The sequence below is a fragment of the Lithobates pipiens genome, unplaced genomic scaffold, assembly GCF_037356315.1.
Source record: "Lithobates pipiens isolate NorthernLeopardFrog02 unplaced genomic scaffold, aLitPip1_a1.2 Scaffold_8, whole genome shotgun sequence".
Taxonomy (NCBI): Eukaryota; Metazoa; Chordata; class Amphibia; order Anura; family Ranidae; genus Lithobates; species Lithobates pipiens.
This window is the reverse complement of record NW_027507903.1, coordinates 661,928,089-661,947,406: the sequence shown is the minus strand read 5'-3', so window position 1 is coordinate 661,947,406 and position 19,318 is coordinate 661,928,089. Positions and strand designations below refer to the sequence as shown.

The 19,318-nt window shown below is 41.3% G+C and overlaps 1 protein-coding gene across 1 annotated transcript in view; it reads right to left on the bottom strand.

The window, feature by feature from the left end:
* The window catches only part of LOC143961836 (serum amyloid P-component-like), a 29,249-nt gene extending 10,477 nt beyond the window's left edge, over positions 1-18,772 (bottom strand). The window contains exon 1 of the mRNA XM_077471169.1: positions 18,134-18,772. Coding sequence (XP_077327295.1) covers positions 18,134-18,749 — 616 coding nt within the window. The 5' untranslated portion in view covers positions 18,750-18,772. The remainder of the gene's footprint in view (positions 1-18,133) is intronic.
* Positions 18,773-19,318: the final 546 nt, after the last annotated feature.

The window sequence follows — 19,318 nt, the reverse complement described above, 5'->3', positions numbered from 1 at the left end:
CCGCCGTATTGCCATTATACGTCATCAGAATGGCACAGGCAGGCACAAGCACGTAGATGTACGTGCCTGCCTTCCAGCGGGTGGGGGGTCCGATCGGACCCCCTCCCGCTGAATACGGCGGTCCGTTTCCCTCCGGGAGCGATCCGTGATGAGGGGATGGCCGTTGGTTTCTGGCCACCCCCTCTGGATCGCTCCTGGCCAATGACGAACTTCCTCCCACTGTGTATTGTTTCCACAGGAAGGAGGAAGTGATGTCATTCTCCTCGGGGCGGTCTTTTTGACCGGACTACGAGGAGAAGACTAAAAGTAAGTGCACCAAAACACTACACTGACACATAGGTACACATAGGTACACAAACCCCCCCCGATCCCCCCCCCCGATCCCCCCCCCCCCCCCCCAGTCACAGTGTCACTGATTGCATTGATCATTTCTTTACTGATCAATGCATTCAGTGTCAGTTGTAAAAGTAAAAACTGTCAGGGCAGTTAGTGTTAGGTCCAGGGTAGCCCCCTATCACCCCCCAATAAAGATTTAACCCCCTGATTGCCCCTAGAGTTAACCCTTTCACCCCCTTTTGCCAGTGTCACTAAGCGATAATTTTTCTGATCGCTGCATCAGTGTCGCTAGTGTCGCTAGGTAGCTAGTTATTTTTTTAGGTTCACCGCCAGGTTTTTATATCGCTAGGTACCCCCATATACTAATAAGAAAAGATAAGATTGCGCTATGGACAAATTTACCTGTTCGCTAGACAAGTTTAAATAAGTTTAAATGTTAAAATGACTACAATAAAGTGAACTGTGAGGGGTTAAAGCTGCCTATGCTTGAAACCTATCCCTCAAGATGGGAATAGACTAGAAATCTGAAAAGTAAATTGAGCTTTGGCGCTAAAACCTAAATGGTGTATTAAAAATGCTAATACTCTGCAAATTACATGAAATGAAGCCCAATGTGGGAATTTCACAAATACACTATATACGTGATATTAAAAATATATGTGAATGAAAATGTGTATCCGTTATCTTACAAAACAACCATGCACAAGTGTGGTAAAAAATACAACTAATCTATCACAACTAAAAATATAAGTGCTTTGGTAAAAAGTGCTTATGCTCACATATATGAGCCAATACTTATACTCTAAAAAGTGACAATCAAAAAGGCATTGTGAAAATACCAAGTGAAAACATCAAAAAGATCATGTAATGTCCAATCCAAAATATATTATAATGTCCAACTAAAAATATTTGTTCAAAGTCGCATCATCTAGTTGCTGAAAAAACGCATAAGACTTTTATCAGATAGGAAGGTGAAGCAAGGTGACTGGTGTAAAAAAGGTTAAATTCCTCTCCGGTGCGCCACTCTGTGTTAGAGAAAAAATGTATATATGCGCTCACCAGACATTAAACCCTCAATGGGTTAACCAAGCAGTCACAGTATGAGCCACTGTGCAGCTCTCTCAGGGCTCTGCCACCGCTGTGCTGTGGGGATATTTTGCACTCTTCCTTCCGTGAATGGTCCGTTTAGCGTTTGTACATGAAGGGAAACAGAAGTACAACCATGGTGCAATATTGTTGTGTAAACGTACTATGTTTATTAAAATCAGTTTACTCACAAATTCCAAAAAGACAGATCGCTGTGAAATATGTTGCGCCGGCGTTACTGCTTGAATAGCAGTGTAAGGTGCACGTCCTAGGCCACGCCCTACGCGTTTCGTCAGAGCGACGTCATCTGGAGCGGCCATATTGGTGCACCTTCACGTTTATGTAGGGTGCAGTGCTCTTCTGCGCTTGCGCGATGTATTAGCGCCATTTTGATTGTGGGAATGCCCTATCCGAGCCGCTGTGTGTCTATACTGTATGCTCTCTTGTGACAGTACAAACGTGGGAAGACTCTTTACTTATTGTCAACCCAGGGTGTGCCGTCTTCTATTGTGTAACGGTCACAATAAAACCTTTGCCTTTATGTTTGTAATTGCGGACTCCGGGCATGGTAAAATATAATTATAAAGCACCGCAACCTACATAACTATTCCAGTATATTTATAAAAGGAATATCAACAATTATGCATGAATACAATTGGTATCTTCCAATATACTTATAAAAAAAGGTTAACAACTGTACATAAAAACAATTAGTAAAATTAATACAGTATATGTAAAAAATATATATAAAACATACAGAAAAGAAAGGAGAAAAAATTAAAATGTATAAGGACCAAATATATAAAATTTAATATAAAATTCAATATATTTAATAGTAATACCCTAACCAGCTGCATATTGCATGTGTTACCTGCAGGGCTCCCTGAATACAGGATTTTTATATGTTTATTTTCAATATAAATAGTAATAATAGTTAAAAACAAAAATACAAAAAACTATATGTCCACTATCATAGTGAATGGACATATTCCCCGGAAAAGGGGACAAGAGGAAAGAAAGAAACTAAAAGTGAAAAAATGTATATGTGTGCTACTATGCTCACACAAATTAGAAAAAAAAAAAAATTTTTTTACCAATAAGGTGAAATGAATGTAATGTGGGGAGATATTGATATCTGCTCATTTTAAAAAGCCTTATTTTAAAACATTTGTTAATAGGGCAAACTAGATAGAAAAAGTGCAATGAAAGGAAACTGGTAGTGAAGTTAAATGGGGAACTCAGTATATAGATATATACCTCATTTCAAGGCCTTGTATATGGCCTCACATGTTGCTAAACGTATCCTCCAGTAGGGGGCAGACTTTTTTCTGTGATGTCAAACAATTATTGGAAGGAAAACCTTCTAGGTTGTGGGTCGAATGTTATACTGTGATTTATTGGTTTTTTGGTCTATGTTAGTCCTGCCTTGAACCGGTAATGTATAGTTATGAGTTTAGACTGGGGGAGTTTTAAAAGTTCGTTAAGAAGCAATTCAAATCCAGCTCTACATTCATTCCCTGGGGTTGGAGGGTGTCTAAATTGTATATCCATTTGGTTTCATTTCTGGATATTTTGATGGTTTTGTCCTCACCTCTCCAGTGGGCCCTTACTTTGTCAATACCATAAAATGTCATCTGTCCTGGGTCACGATTATGGTAATCCCTAAAATGTCTGGAGACACTGTGATTGGGGTACCCTTTTTTGATATTCCTAATGTGTTCACCAATTCTAGTTTGGAGTTCTCTCGTAGTACGTCCCACATACTGTCTAGAACAGGGGCACTCTATAATGTAGGTGACATAAGTGCTTTTGCATGTAATGAGCTCATTTATTCTATATTCTTTTTTGTTTGAAGCTGACTGAAAAGTGGTTCTTTTCTTTTCAGTTTTTTTACTATTTTTACACGGGAGGCATTTACCGCACCTGAAAAAACCTTTCAGATTACCCCCTACTTTAATTTGTTTCGGGGGATCAATGGTGTTTTTAACAAGTTTGTTCCTCAATGTAGGTGCCCTTCTGTAAATAAATCGCGGTTTTTTTGGGAGGATATCTTTGAGTGTGTGATCTGCTTTCAAGATAGGCCAATGTTTCTTGATGATGGATTCCACCTCTTTATGTTGCCTATTGTATCCCGTGAGGAAAGCAACTGATAAGTTGTTAATTCTATCTCGTTTTTTATCTTCCAATAATTTGTTCCGTTCCATTTGTTTTATTTCGTTTTTGAGTTTGCGCAGGCCCCTTTCATCATATCCCTTATTTTTGAACCTTTCTATTATTATTTCCGCTTGTTGTTCATAGTCAGTGCTTCTGCTGCAGTTTCTGTAAAGTCGCATCAGTTGACCTTTTGGTATGTTCCCCAACCATTTAGCATGATGACAGCTATTTGTGGGAATGTAGCCGTTACGGTCGGTGGGTTTTTGAAGAAAGTGCGTGTGCCCAGTTTGTTTCCTTCCTTGTATATTTGTAGATCTAAGTAATCCACACTGTTGTTGTTGTAATTACCAGTAAATTTTATGTTGTAAATATTATTGTTGATCTCGTTGAAAAATTCTTGTAGTTGTTCTGCTGTGCCACCCCATATTATCACGATATCATCTATATACCGTCGGTACATTTTGAGGTTCTCCCTATGTACACCATATATTTGCTCTTCCTCCCATCTATTGAGAAATAAATTCGCTACACTGGGGGCATATTTAGCCCCCATGGCTACGCCTTTGATCTGATTATAGTATGTTCCCTTATACCAAAAATAATTGTGGTGCATTGCCATTTTAAGACCTTCCGTTAGGTATTGTATTTGCTCTTGTTTTAGGTCAGACATCTGTTGCAATGCCCACTCGACGCTACTGAGCCCATCCTCCTGTCTTATATTGGTGTATAACGATTCCACATCAATCGTGACCAATAGGTCTTTCTCTTGAATTGTCAGATTTTTCAGTTCTCCAATCAGTTGTTTGCTGTCACGTAAATAAGACTTTCCTTTAATTACCAACGGTTGCAGGAAGCCATCAATATAGGCCCCTAATCTGGAGAACAAGGAATCGATCCCACTCACAATTGGTCGCCCAGGTGGGTTGTTTTGATTCTTGTGTATTTTAGGGACGTGGTATATAATTGGAGTTTTAGGTGCCTTCTGTATCAGATATCTGGATTCCTTTTTGTTTAAAATGCCGAGGGTTTTCCCTTTTTCTACAAATTTTTTAAGTTTCCTTTCGTATTCAACTTTGGGATTTTTCTTCAGTTTCTTATAGGTGTTAGGGATGTTAAGTAAATTCTCCATTTCCCTCTCATAGTCCTGTTTGTTTAAAATTACCAGGCCCCCCCCTTTGTCCGCTGGTCTGATTACTATGCCTTTCTGTTTTTCTATCCGCTTAATGGTTTCCCATATGTTTTTTCCTTTAGTTCTTTTTACTTCCAAGTTCTTCAAATCGTTCTCCACCATCTTTTTGAAAACTTTTATATTCTCATCCTGCGTTACCTTAGGGTTGAATGTGGAGTTGTTCCTTAATTGGGAATGTTTGTATGGACCGTTGTCTTTGTCCCTAGTATTTGGCTTTGTTGGACCAAAAAACTTGGTGATATTAAGTTTCCTCACAAATTTTTGGAGATCTATGTAAGTTTCAAATTTATCCAGACCTTTATCAGGTGCAAATTTCAACCCCATATTTAAAACTCTAAGTTCCTCTTCTGTGAACACGACTTGGCTGAGATTGTAAATGCCATCTCCTATTGTTCTCTTCTTCTTTTTCTGGAGGCCTCCTCTCTTCCCCCTTGTGCGTTTTCTGTTTGCCAGTCTGATGGCCTGTGTGGTTCCGCCCTTCTCTGTTGCCAAGGGCGTTCGTGTTCTCCATGGTTTCTCCTTGGGTTGTCTTGTCTGGTCCATCTCGGGTTCCAACCTCCATTTCTGTAATGGCTTCTTTGCTGGTTTCTTCCCGGATACCGAAAGGGTCCTCCTTCTCTCCATGGGTTGTGATAAGTGTCCGGTATTCTGGGTGGTCTGCGCTCCTGCCCCCTGTGAAAAAAATCTCTATTGTATCCCCTATTCCTATAAGGGGTGTATTGGGGGTATTCCCTCAAGGGTGAATACCTATTGGGATGTCTGGGGATATTTGGCGTATAGGGAGTGCGGTTGTCCCAATATCTGTTCTGAGTTTGTTCCATAGGAGTTCTGCCTTCTGTTCTCCTATGCGCTGGGGTAGCAGGGGTGTTCTGTCCAACCGTGTTACTTTGTGTCTGTATGTCCCTTACCCAATGTTGTTCTTCTTCTTGTATATCATTTTCTCCTGATTCTTCCATCAGTGAAGTTTCATTTTCCACATCACTGTAGTTATTGTCTGTCTGCCATTTGTAGACCTGCTGGTTTTTATAGTCCAGTACGTCCCTTTTAAACTTTTTCTGTTTCTTCTGTTGCACTTCTTTGTCATACTTCTTTATGGTTTCTTGTAGTTCCCTTTCCTTGTTTATGTATTCTTCTGTTTCTTTAAATGGTGTTAATTGCTCTCTAAGTTGTGTGATCTCCATTTCTATGTTTCTTAATTTGTGTTGTCGTCTCACTACTATTTTTTGCAACAATTCGGTCTCACTTTGATTAAAGAACCTGTACCAATCATCCATCAACTGTTTATCATTAACTGCATCATTAGGAGAAACATCCCAGCGTAATCTTCTGGGTGTTATTTTCTCAGTTATGTACATCTCTAGTATGGCCACATCCCACCATACTCTCAATTGTTTTTCTAAGCAGTGTTTTAGGTGTTTGAATAGACTTTCCAGGTCCTGTCGGATGACCACATGTTCTTGATTGAACACCTCCATTAAGTTAACTTTCCTGCTATTAACATATTTAAAGATGTCCATTGCTGCAACTTAGAGTGAAACTAACTGTTTCACAGAAAATAGCAATAAGAAAAGATAAGATTGCGCTATGGACAAATTTACCTGTTCGCTAGACAAGTTTAAATAAGTTTAAATGTTAAAATGACTACAATAAAGTGAACTGTGAGGGGTTAAAGCTGCCTATGCTTGAAACCTATCCCTCAAGATGGGAATAGACTAGAAATCCCCAGACATCCCAATAGGTATTCACCCTTGAGGGAATACCCCCAATACACCCCTTATAGGAATAGGGGATACAATAGAGATTTTTTTTCACAGGGGGCAGGAGCGCAGACCACCCAGAATACCGGACACTTATCACAACCCATGGAGAGAAGGAGGACCCTTTCGGTATCCGGGAAGAAACCAGCAAAGAAGCCATTACAGAAATGGAGGTTGGAACCCGAGATGGACCAGACAAGACAACCCAAGGAGAAACCATGGAGAACACGAACGCCCTTGGCAACAGAGAAGGGCGGAACCACACAGGCCATCAGACTGGCAAACAGAAAACGCACAAGGGGGAAGAGAGGAGGCCTCCAGAAAAAGAAGAAGAGAACAATAGGAGATGGCATTTACAATCTCAGCCAAGTCGTGTTCACAGAAGAGGAACTTAGAGTTTTAAATATGGGGTTGAAATTTGCACCTGATAAAGGTCTGGATAAATTTGAAACTTACATAGATCTCCAAAAATTTGTGAGGAAACTTAATATCACCAAGTTTTTTGGTCCAACAAAGCCAAATACTAGGGACAAAGACAACGGTCCATACAAACATTCCCAATTAAGGAACAACTCCACATTCAACCCTAAGGTAACGCAGGATGAGAATATAAAAGTTTTCAAAAAGATGGTGGAGAACGATTTGAAGAACTTGGAAGTAAAAAGAACTAAAGGAAAAAACATATGGGAAACCATTAAGCGGATAGAAAAACAGAAAGGCATAGTAATCAGACCAGCGGACAAAGGGGGGGGCCTGGTAATTTTAAACAAACAGGACTATGAGAGGGAAATGGAGAATTTACTTAACATCCCTAACACCTATAAGAAACTGAAGAAAAATCCCAAAGTTGAATACGAAAGGAAACTTAAAAAATTTGTAGAAAAAGGGAAAACCCTCGGCATTTTAAACAAAAAGGAATCCAGATATCTGATACAGAAGGCACCTAAAACTCCAATTATATACCACGTCCCTAAAATACACAAGAATCAAAACAACCCACCTGGGCGACCAATTGTGAGTGGGATCGATTCCTTGTTCTCCAGATTAGGGGCCTATATTGATGGCTTCCTGCAACCGTTGGTAATTAAAGGAAAGTCTTATTTACGTGACAGCAAACAACTGATTGGAGAACTGAAAAATCTGACAATTCAAGAGAAAGACCTATTGGTCACGATTGATGTGGAATCGTTATACACCAATATAAGACAGGAGGATGGGCTCAGTAGCGTCGAGTGGGCATTGCAACAGATGTCTGACCTAAAACAAGAGCAAATACAATACCTAACGGAAGGTCTTAAAATGGCAATGCACCACAATTATTTTTGGTATAAGGGAACATACTATAATCAGATCAAAGGCGTAGCCATGGGGGCTAAATATGCCCCCAGTGTAGCGAATTTATTTCTCAATAGATGGGAGGAAGAGCAAATATATGGTGTACATAGGGAGAACCTCAAAATGTACCGACGGTATATAGATGATATCGTGATAATATGGGGTGGCACAGCAGAACAACTACAAGAATTTTTCAACGAGATCAACAATAATATTTACAACATAAAATTTACTGGTAATTACAACAACAACAGTGTGGATTACTTAGATCTACAAATATACAAGGAAGGAAACAAACTGGGCACACGCACTTTCTTCAAAAACCCACCGACCGTAACGGCTACATTCCCACAAATAGCTGTCATCATGCTAAATGGTTGGGGAACATACCAAAAGGTCAACTGATGCGACTTTACAGAAACTGCAGCAGAAGCACTGACTATGAACAACAAGCGGAAATAATAATAGAAAGGTTCAAAAATAAGGGATATGATGAAAGGGGCCTGCGCAAACTCAAAAACGAAATAAAACAAATGGAACGGAACAAATTATTGGAAGATAAAAAACGAGATAGAATTAACAACTTATCAGTTGCTTTCCTCACGGGATACAATAGGCAACATAAAGAGGTGGAATCCATCATCAAGAAACATTGGCCTATCTTGAAAGCAGATCACACACTCAAAGATATCCTCCCAAAAAAACCGCGATTTATTTACAGAAGGGCACCTACATTGAGGAACAAACTTGTTAAAAACACCATTGATCCCCCGAAACAAATTAAAGTAGGGGGTAATCTGAAAGGTTTTTTCAGGTGCGGTAAATGCCTCCCGTGTAAAAATAGTAAAAAAACTGAAAAGAAAAGAACCACTTTTCAGTCAGCTTCAAACAAAAAAGAATATAGAATAAATGAGCTCATTACATGCAAAAGCACTTATGTCACCTACATTATAGAGTGCCCCTGTTCTAGACAGTATGTGGGACGTACTACGAGAGAACTCCAAACTAGAATTGGTGAACACATTAGGAATATCAAAAAAGGGTACCCCAATCACAGTGTCTCCAGACATTTTAGGGATTACCATAATCGTGACCCAGGACAGATGACATTTTATGGTATTGACAAAGTAAGGGCCCACTGGAGAGGTGAGGACAAAACCATCAAAATATCCAGAAATGAAACCAAATGGATATACAATTTAGACACCCTCCAACCCCAGGGAATGAATGTAGAGCTGGATTTGAATTGCTTCTTAACGAACTTTTAAAACTCCCCCAGTCTAAACTCATAACTATACATTACCGGTTCAAGGCAGGACTAACATAGACCAAAAAACCAATAAATCACAGTATAACATTCGACCCACAACCTAGAAGGTTTTCCTTCCAATAATTGTTTGACATCACAGAAAAAAGTCTGCCCCCTACTGGAGGATACGTTTAGCAACATGTGAGGCCATATACAAGGCCTTGAAATGAGGTATATATCTATATACTGAGTTCCCCATTTAACTTCACTACCAGTTTCCTTTCATTGCACTTTTTCTATCTAGTTTGCCCTATTAACAAATGTTTTAAAATAAGGCTTTTTAAAATGAGCAGATATCAATATCTCCCCACATTACATTCATTTCACCTTATTGGTAAAAAAATTTTTTTTTTTTTCTAATTTGTGTGAGCATAGTAGCACACATATACATTTTTTCACTTTTAGTTTCTTTCTTTCCTCTTGTCCCCTTTTCCGGGGAATATGTCCATTCACTATGATAGTGGACATATAGTTTTTTGTATTTTTGTTTTTAACTATTATTACTATTTATATTGAAAATAAACATATAAAAATCCTGTATTCAGGGAGCCCTGCAGGTAACACATGCAATATGCAGCTGGTTAGGGTATTACTATTAAATATATTGAATTTTATATTAAATTTTATATATTTGGTCCTTATACATTTTAATTTTTTCTCCTTTCTTTTCTGTATGTTTTATATATATTTTTTACATATACTGTATTAATTTTACTAATTGTTTTTATGTACAGTTGTTAACCTTTTTTTATAAGTATATTGGAAGATACCAATTGTATTCATGCATAATTGTTGATATTCCTTTTATAAATATACTGGAATAGTTATGTAGGTTGCGGTGCTTTATAATTATATTTTACCATGCCCGGAGTCCGCAATTACAAACATAAAGGCAAAGGTTTTATTGTGACCGTTACACAATAGAAGACGGCACACCCTGGGTTGACAATAAGTAAAGAGTCTTCCCACGTTTGTACTGTCACAAGAGAGCATACAGTATAGACACACAGCGGCTCGGATAGGGCATTCCCACAATCAAAATGGCGCTAATACATCGCGCAAGCGCAGAAGAGCACTGCACCCTACATAAACGTGAAGGTGCACCAATATGGCCGCTCCAGATGACGTCGCTCTGACGAAACGCGTAGGGCGTGGCCTAGGACGTGCACCTTACACTGCTATTCAAGCAGTAACGCCGGCGCAACATATTTCACAGCGATCTGTCTTTTTGGAATTTGTGAGTAAACTGATTTTAATAAACATAGTACGTTTACACAACAATATTGCACCATGGTTGTACTTCTGTTTCCCTTCATGTACAAACGCTAAACGGACCATTCACGGAAGGAAGAGTGCAAAATATCCCCACAGCACAGCGGTGGCAGAGCCCTGAGAGAGCTGCACAGTGGCTCATACTGTGACTGCTTGGTTAACCCATTGAGGGTTTAATGTCTGGTGAGCGCATATATACATTTTTTCTCTAACACAGAGTGGCGCACCGGAGAGGAATTTAACCTTTTTTACACCAGTCACCTTGCTTCACCTTCCTATCTGATAAAAGTCTTATGCGTTTTTTCAGCAACTAGATGATGCGACTTTGAACAAATATTTTTAGTTGGACATTATAATATATTTTGGATTGGACATTACATGATCTTTTTGATGTTTTCACTTGGTATTTTCACAATGCCTTTTTGATTGTCACTTTTTAGAGTATAAGTATTGGCTCATATATGTGAGCATAAGCACTTTTTACCAAAGCACTTATATTTTTAGTTGTGATAGATTAGTTGTATTTTTTACCACACTTGTGCATGGTTGTTTTGTAAGATAACGGATACACATTTTCATTCACATATATTTTTAATATCACGTATATAGTGTATTTGTGAAATTCCCACATTGGGCTTCATTTCATGTAATTTGCAGAGTATTAGCATTTTTAATACACCATTTAGGTTTTAGCGCCAAAGCTCAATTTACTTTTCAGACCCCGATATACTACCCAATAATGGTTTTAACATCCTGATTGCCCCTAGTTAACCCTTTCACCCCCTTTTGCCACTGTCACTAAGCGATCATTTTTCTGATCGCTACATCCGTGTCGCTACTGTCGCTAGGTAGCTAGTTATTTTTTTAGGTTCACCGCCAGGTTTTTATAGCACTAGGTACCCCGATATACTACCCAATAATGGTTTTAACATCCTGATTGCCCCTAGTTAACCCTTTCACCCCCTTTTGCCACTGTCACTAAGCGATCATTTTTCTGATCGCTGCATCAGTGTCGCTACTGTCGCTAGGTAGCTAGTTATTTTTTTAGGTTCACCGCCAGGTTTTTATAGCGCTAGGTACCCCGATATACTACCCAATAATGGTTTTAACATCCTGATTGCCCCTAGTTAACCCTTTAACCCACTTTTGCCAGTGTCACTAAGCGATCATTTTTCTGATCACTGCATTAGTGTCGCTACTGTCGCTAGGTAGCTAGTTATTTTTTTAGGTTCACCGCCAGGTTTTTATAGCGCTAGGTACCCCGATATACTACCCAATAATGGTTTTAACATCCTGATTGCCCCTAGTTAACCCTTTCACCCCCTTTTGCCAGTGTCACTAAGCGATCATTTTTCTGATCGCTGCATCAGTGTCGCTACTGTCGCTAGGTAGCTAGTTATTTTTTTAGGTTCACCGCCAGGTTTTTATAGCGCTAGGTACCCCGATATACTACCCAATAATGGTTTTAACCCCCTGATTGCCGCTAGTTAACCCTTTCACCAGCGATCACAGTATAAGTGTCACTGGTGACGCTGGTTAGCCAGTTAGTTATTTAGGTTCCCCGTCAGGTTTTTATATAGCGCCAGGGACCCCCATATACTACCTAATAAAAATATGAACCCCCTGATTGCCCCTAGTTAACCCTTTCACCACTGATATCACCGTATAAGTGTTACGGGTGACTCTGGTTAGTTTGCTTTTTATAGCATCAGGGCACCCACCATTTATTACCCAATAAAGGTTTAACCCCCTGATCACCGGCGGGTGATATCAATTAGGTTTTAGGGTCAGGGTCTGCGTCGCCCCAGGCAGCGCTAGGTTAGTGCCAGTACCGCTAACACCCACGCGCAAAGCATACACCTCCTGTAGTGGTATAGAATCTGAACAGATCAATATCTGATCAGATCTATACGAGCGTCCCCAGCAGTTCAGGGTTCCAAAAAAACGCATTGTTAGCGGGATCAGCCCAGATACCTGCTAGCACCTGCGTTTTGCCCCTCTGCCCAGCCCACCCAAGTGCAGTATCGATCGATCACTGTCACTTACAAAACACTAAACACATAACTGCAGCGATCGCAGAGTCAGGCCTGATCCCTGCGATCGCTAACAGTTTTTTTGGTAGCATTTTATATTTAAATTCGGAAGGCAGTGCTTGGTTTTCGGGGTCCCGTACATGGCTAGGCTTCGAAAAAAGTCCCCCACATGTGGTATCCCCGTACTCGGGAGAAGCAGCAGAATTTATTTTGGGATGTAATTTGACTTTTGCCCATAGCATGTGTGAGCAATATATCATTTAGTGACAACTTTGTGCAAAAAAAAAAAGTTTGTAATATTCCCGCAACTTTTGGCAAAATATAAAATATTCCATGGACTCAACATGCCTCTCAGTAAATAGCTTGGGGTGTCTACTTTCCAAAATGGGGTCATTTTGGGGGGTTTTGTGCTATTTTGGCATTTTATGACCTTCGAAACTGTGATAGGTAGTGAGGAGTTAAATCAAAAATTTGCACCCTTAGAAATCCTGAAGGTGGTGATTGGTTTTCGGGGTGCCGTGCGCGACTAGACTCCCAAAAAGTCCCACACATGTGGTATCCCCATACTCGGGAGAAGTAACAGAATATATTTTGGGGTGCAATTCCACATATAATCATGGCATGTGTGAGCAATATATCATTTAGTGACAACTTTTTGTAAAAAAAAAAAATTTATTTTTATTTTTTGTCATTATTCAATCCCTTGGGACAAAAAAAAAAAAATATTCAATGGTCTCAACATGGCCCTCAGCAAATAGCTTGGGGTGTCTACTTTCCAAAATGGGGTCATTTGGGGGGGGTTTTGTGCCATCTTGGCATTTTATGGCCTTCAAAACTGTGATAGGTAGTGATAGGTAGTGAGGAGTAAAATAAAAAATGTATGCCCTTAGAAATCCTGAAGGCGGTGCTTGGATTTCGGGGTCCCGTACGCGGCTAGGCTCCCAAAAAGTCCCACACATGTGGTATCCCCGTACTCAGGAGAAGCAGCAGAATTTATTTTGGGGTGTCATTTCACATATGCCCATAGCATGTGTGAGCAATATATCATTTAGTGACAACTTTGTGCAAAAAAAAAAAAGTTTGTAATATTCCCGCAACTTGTGGCAAAATATAAAATATTCCATGGACTCAACATGCCTCTCAGTAAATAGCTTGGGGTGTCTTCTTTCCAAAATGGGGTCATTTTGGGGGGTTTTGTGCTATTTTGGCATTTTATGGCCTTCGAAACTGTGATAGGTAGTGAGGAGTGAAATCAAAAATTTGCACCCTTAGAAATCCTGAAGGTGGTGATTGGTTTTCGGGGTGCCGTGCGCGACTAGACTCCCAAAAAGTCCCACACATGTGGTATCCCCATACTCGGGAGAAGTAGCGGAAAATATTTTGGGGTGCAATTCCACATATAACCATGGCATGTGTGAGCAATATATCATTTTTTTTTTTTTGTCATTATTCAATCCCTTAGGACAAAAAAAAAAAATATTCAATGGGCTCAACATACCCATCAGCAATTTCCTTGGGGTGTCTACTTTCCAAAATGGGGTCATTTGGGGGGGGGGGGGTTGTACTGCCCTGCCATTTTAGCACCTCAAGAAATTAGATAGGCAGTCATAAATTAAAAGCTGTGTAAATTCCAGAAAATGTACTCTAGTTTGTAGACGCTATAACTTTTGCGCAAACCAAAAAATATACGCTTATTGCCATTTTTTTTTACTAAAGACATGTGGCTGAATAAATTTTGCCCTCAATGTATGACTAAAATTTAGTTTATTCGATTTTTCTTATAACAAAAAGAAGAAAATATCTTTTTTTTTCAAAATTTTCGCTCTTTTTCCATTTATATCGCAAAAAAAAAAAATCGCAGAGGCAATCAAATACCATCAAAATAAAGCTCTATTTGTGGGAAGAAAAGGACGCAAATTTCGTTTGGGTGCAATATTGCATGACCGCGCAATTACCAGTTAAAGCAGCGCAGTGCGAAATTGGAAAAAGACCTCTGGTCCTTAAGGTGTTTATTGGTCCGGAGCTGAAGCGGTTAAATACATTTTTTATGGTTATTATTTGGTACCTATAAAAAGTCCACTTCCACACGTTTTGTTCACTTGTTACTAGGGATGAGGTACCTTTTTATAACCTTGAGTAGGTGTAAGCAACCAGTTTACGTATATTCTATACAGGGGCAGATCCAGAGTCTAGTCTCGGGAGGGGCACTGCCAGAAAATAAGGTGTTGCTTATGGAACTGAATTGTAATGTATAATACCATGTAATACAGTGTACAGAGGTAAGTAGTATGTAAGTTAGTGTACAGAGGTCAGTAGTATGTAGGGCAGTGTGCAGGGAACAGTAGGGCACATGCTGGGGAGGGGGGGTCGCGAGGGCATACACTAGGGGGAGGATTGGGAGGGCATACACTAGGGGGGGATTGGGAGGGCATACACTGGGCGGGGATCAGGAGGGCATACACTGGGGGGATCAGGAGGGCATACACTGGGGGGGATCAGGAGGGCATACACTGGGGGGGGATCAGGAGGGCATGCACTGGGGGGGATCAGGAGGGCATACACTGGGGGGGGGATCAGGAGGGCATACACTGGGGGGGATCAGGAGGGCATACACTGATACACTGGGGGGGTCAGGAGGGCATACACTGATACACGGGGGGATCAGGAGGGCATACACTGATACACTGGGGGGGATCAGGAGGGCATACACTGATACACAGGGGGATCAGGAGGGCATACACTGATACACGGGGGGATCAGGAGGGCATACACTGATACACGGGGGATCAGGAGGGCATACACTGATACACGGGGGATCAGGAGGGCATACACTGATACACGGGGGGATCAGGAGGGCATACACTGATACATGGGGGGATCAGGAGGGCATACACTGATACACGGGGGGATCAGGAGGGCATACACTGACACACTGGGAGGGATCAGGAGGGCATACACTGATACACTGGGAGGGATCAGGAGGGCATACACTGATACACTGGAGGGGCATCAGGAGGGCATACACTGATACACTGGGGGGATCAGGAGGGCATACACTGATACACAGGGGGGGATCAGGAGGGCATACACTGATACACGGGGGGGATCAGGAGGGCATACACTGAATAATAATGGGGAAGTCCCCCCATTATACTCAGCTGAGCCCGATCCCGATAAAGCAATGTGCACGAGAGTAGAAGTTCTCGCGGGTCGCTGCCTCTTCATTGGCCGAGACACAGCAGCAGGAGCCTTTGGCTGAAGGTAAAAATGAATGCATGAAGGTAAAATACCTTCAGCCTTTAGAACCACTAAAGGAACCTTTAACCACTTAAGGACCGCCGCATGGCAATGTACGTCAGCACAATGGCACCGACAGGCACAAGCACGTACATGTACGTGCTTGCCTTCCAGCGGGTGGGGGGTCCGTTCGGACCCCCTCCCGCTGGCTGTGGCGGTCCGTTTTGCGTCAGGAGCGATTCGGGATGAGGGGATGGCCGTTGGTTTCTGGCCATCCCCTCCCGATCGCTCCTGGCGAATGAGAAGCTTCCCCCGCCTGTGTAGTGTAAACACAGGCAGGGAGGAAGTGATGTCATTCTCCCCGGGGTGGTCTTTTTGACCGGACTGCGAGGAGAACACAATAGTAAGTGCATCAACACTACACTGACATGTAGGTACACATAGGCACACAAATCCCCCCCGATCACACCCCCCCCGATAGGTACCCCCATATACTACCCAATAATGGTTTTAACCCCCTGATTGCCCCTAGAGTTAACCCTTTCATCCCCTTTTGCCAGTGTCACTAAGCGATCGTTTTTTCTGATCGCTGCATTAGTGTCACTAGTGTCGCTAGGTAGATAGTTATTTTTTTAGGTTCACCCCATGTTTTTTTAGCGCTAGGTACCCCCATATACTACCCAATAATGGTTTTAACCCCCTGATTGCCCTAGTTAACCCTTTCACCAGCGATCACAGTATAAGTGCCACTGGTGACGCTGGTTAGCCAGTTAGTTATTTAGGTTCCCCGTCAGGTTTTTATATAGCACCAGGGACCCCCATATACTACCTAATAAAGATTTTAAACCCCTGATTGCCCTTAGTTAACCCTTTCACCAGTGATCACCGTGTAAGTGTTACGGGTGACTCTGGTTAGTTAGTTTGCTTTTTATAGCATCAGGCCACCCACCATTTATTACCCAATAAAGGTTTAACCCCCTGATCACCCGGCGGGTGATATCAATTAGGTTTTAGGGTCAGGGTCTGCGTCGCCCCAGGCAGCGCTAGGTTAGTGCCAGTACCGCTAACACCCACACGCAAAGCATAAACCTCCCGTAGTGGTATAGAATCTGAACAGATCAATATCTGATCTGATCAGATCTATACTAGCGTCCCCAGCAGTTTAGGGTTCCAAAAAAACGCATTGTTAGCGGGATCAGCCCAGATACCTGCTGGCACCTGCGTTTTGCTCCTCCGCCCAGCCCACCCAAGTGCAGTATCGATCGATCACTGTCACTTACAAAACACTAAACACATAACTGCAGCGATCGCAGAGTCAGGCCTGATCCCTGCGATCGCTAACAGTTTTTTTGGTAGCATTTTATATTTAAATCCGGAAGGCAGTGATTGGTTTTCGGGCTGCCGTACGCGGCTAAGCTCCCAAAAAGTCCCACATATGTGGTATCCCCGTACTCGGGAGAAGCAGCAGAATATATTTTGGGGTGCAATTCCACATATAACTATGGCATGTGTCAGCAATATATCATTTAGTGACAACTTTTTGTAAACTTTATTTATTTATTTTTTGTGTCATTATTCAATCACTTGGAACAAAAAAAAAAATATATTCAATGGGCTCAACATGCCCCTCAGCAATTTCCTTGGGGTGTCTACTTTCCAAAATGTGGTCATTTGGGGGATGGGGGTTTGTACTGCCTTGCCATTTTAGCACCTCAAGAAATGAGATAGGCAGTCATAAATTAAAAGCTGTGTAAATTCCAGAAAATGTACTCTAGTTTGTAGACGCTATAACTTTTGCGCAAACCAATAAATATACGATTATTGAAATTTTTTTTTTACTAAAGACATGTGGCTGAATACATTTTGGCCTAAATGTATGACTAAAATTTAGTTCATTCGATTTTTCTTATAACAAAATGTAGAAAATATCTTCTATTTTTTTTTAATTTTCAGTCTTTTTCCTTTTATAGCGTAAAAAATAAAAATTTTGCAGAGGCAATCAAATACCATCAAAAGAAAGCTCTATTTGTGGGAAGAAAAGGACGCAAATTTCGTTTGGGTTCAACATTGCATGACCGCGCAATTACCAGTTAAACAGTGCAGTGCGAAATTGTAAAAAGACCTCTGGTCCTTAGGCTGACAATTGGTCCGGGGCTGAAGTGGTTAAAATTACTCAGAAATTAGAAAAATGATGACCTGCAAATAATAATTCTGTTTGAGACAAGAGATAATGGACTCAAGGTGGACCTCAGTCTTCGAAGTCACAATCCTACAGTATTATGACCATCTTTCACTTATAATTGTCAGTGTCACCTCTCATTGCTGGTGTGCATGGCACATCAAGTCTTCTTCATTGTAATTCTGTACTGAAAGTTGAAGGATCTTATTAATTAACAAGGTATATATAGTAAGATGACAGACTTACGATGAGGTTCGGGCTTGACGAGAACTTCCCCTTTAATGTCACAACGTAAGGACTTCCAATTAATGACATTTCCATGGAGATCACCGGAGAGGACCTTCTGGATGTCTTCCTGAGTCAGGACGTAATCCCACATGTGGACGTCACTTATCTCACCAACCAATGAATGCTTAGCATGAAACTCTCCACTAAAAGAGTCTTGGTCCTGTCCCAGAACAATGCTGCTTTCAGCATCAATATAATAACCAATATAATAATAATTTCTCATGTAGGGCCTTTCAGAGGAGAGCTTTCCATTGAGCCAAAGATAGAGGCCAGCTTCATTGCTGTTGTCCCAGGTCACACAGATGTGCCTCCAGTAAAAAGGTTTCCAGATTGGTGTAAAAGCACCTGATATATCATTTATTAATACCTGATAGTTGTACGGAGGCTCAAAGTAGATATAAAAGGCATCTGCGTATCTTGGAGTAGCCATAGAGAACAAAGAATAGGGACGGGAAAGCTCGCTGTAGGAACGTAGACAGACGCTGACTTTCTCCAATGGCTCTGTAATTGTAGGTCTTAGAATGACATGAGAAGTGTTGGATTCTTTGGGGAAGACGAAGACTTTACCCTTCATGTCTAGGGAAGAAAACAGACAAAACTGAATACTGATAGATATCAAAGCTTTGGGTCCAAAACAAAAAAGTCAGAATTTATTTATGAATGCTAGAATCCAAAATTAACAAAAAGATACACTGATAAATCTTAAGAAGGTAATTATATTTATTCTTCTTTGTGTATAAATATGTAGTTTGCAGATCCTGACCCGTGTGTTTATTTGTTGCCACTCCTCTGGTGATGTAGTGGGTGGAGTCAGTGCCCTTTTAATACCAGCTATGGGTGGGGCCTGGTAGTTCAGGTAGGGGAACGGGTCACCGCTGACCAACACCATGTAGGCCTGTGGCCTGTGTCATGTACCTGGTGATGGAGCCTGAAGTGGGGAGGAAGGCAAACTTTTACACATCTGGCTCAGTACCCCTGATAAGGTAACAGGAGGTACAGAGCCTGGAGTCGCACGAGTGCCTGGTTCTGGTGATGGCGGTTGCAGATGAGAGGTCTGTGCGCACAGCGATGCCGGCTGGATTGTGGCGCAGGGCAGCAGGTGCAGTAGGCTATAAGACAGTCAGTAGGCACTTGACTGCTGAG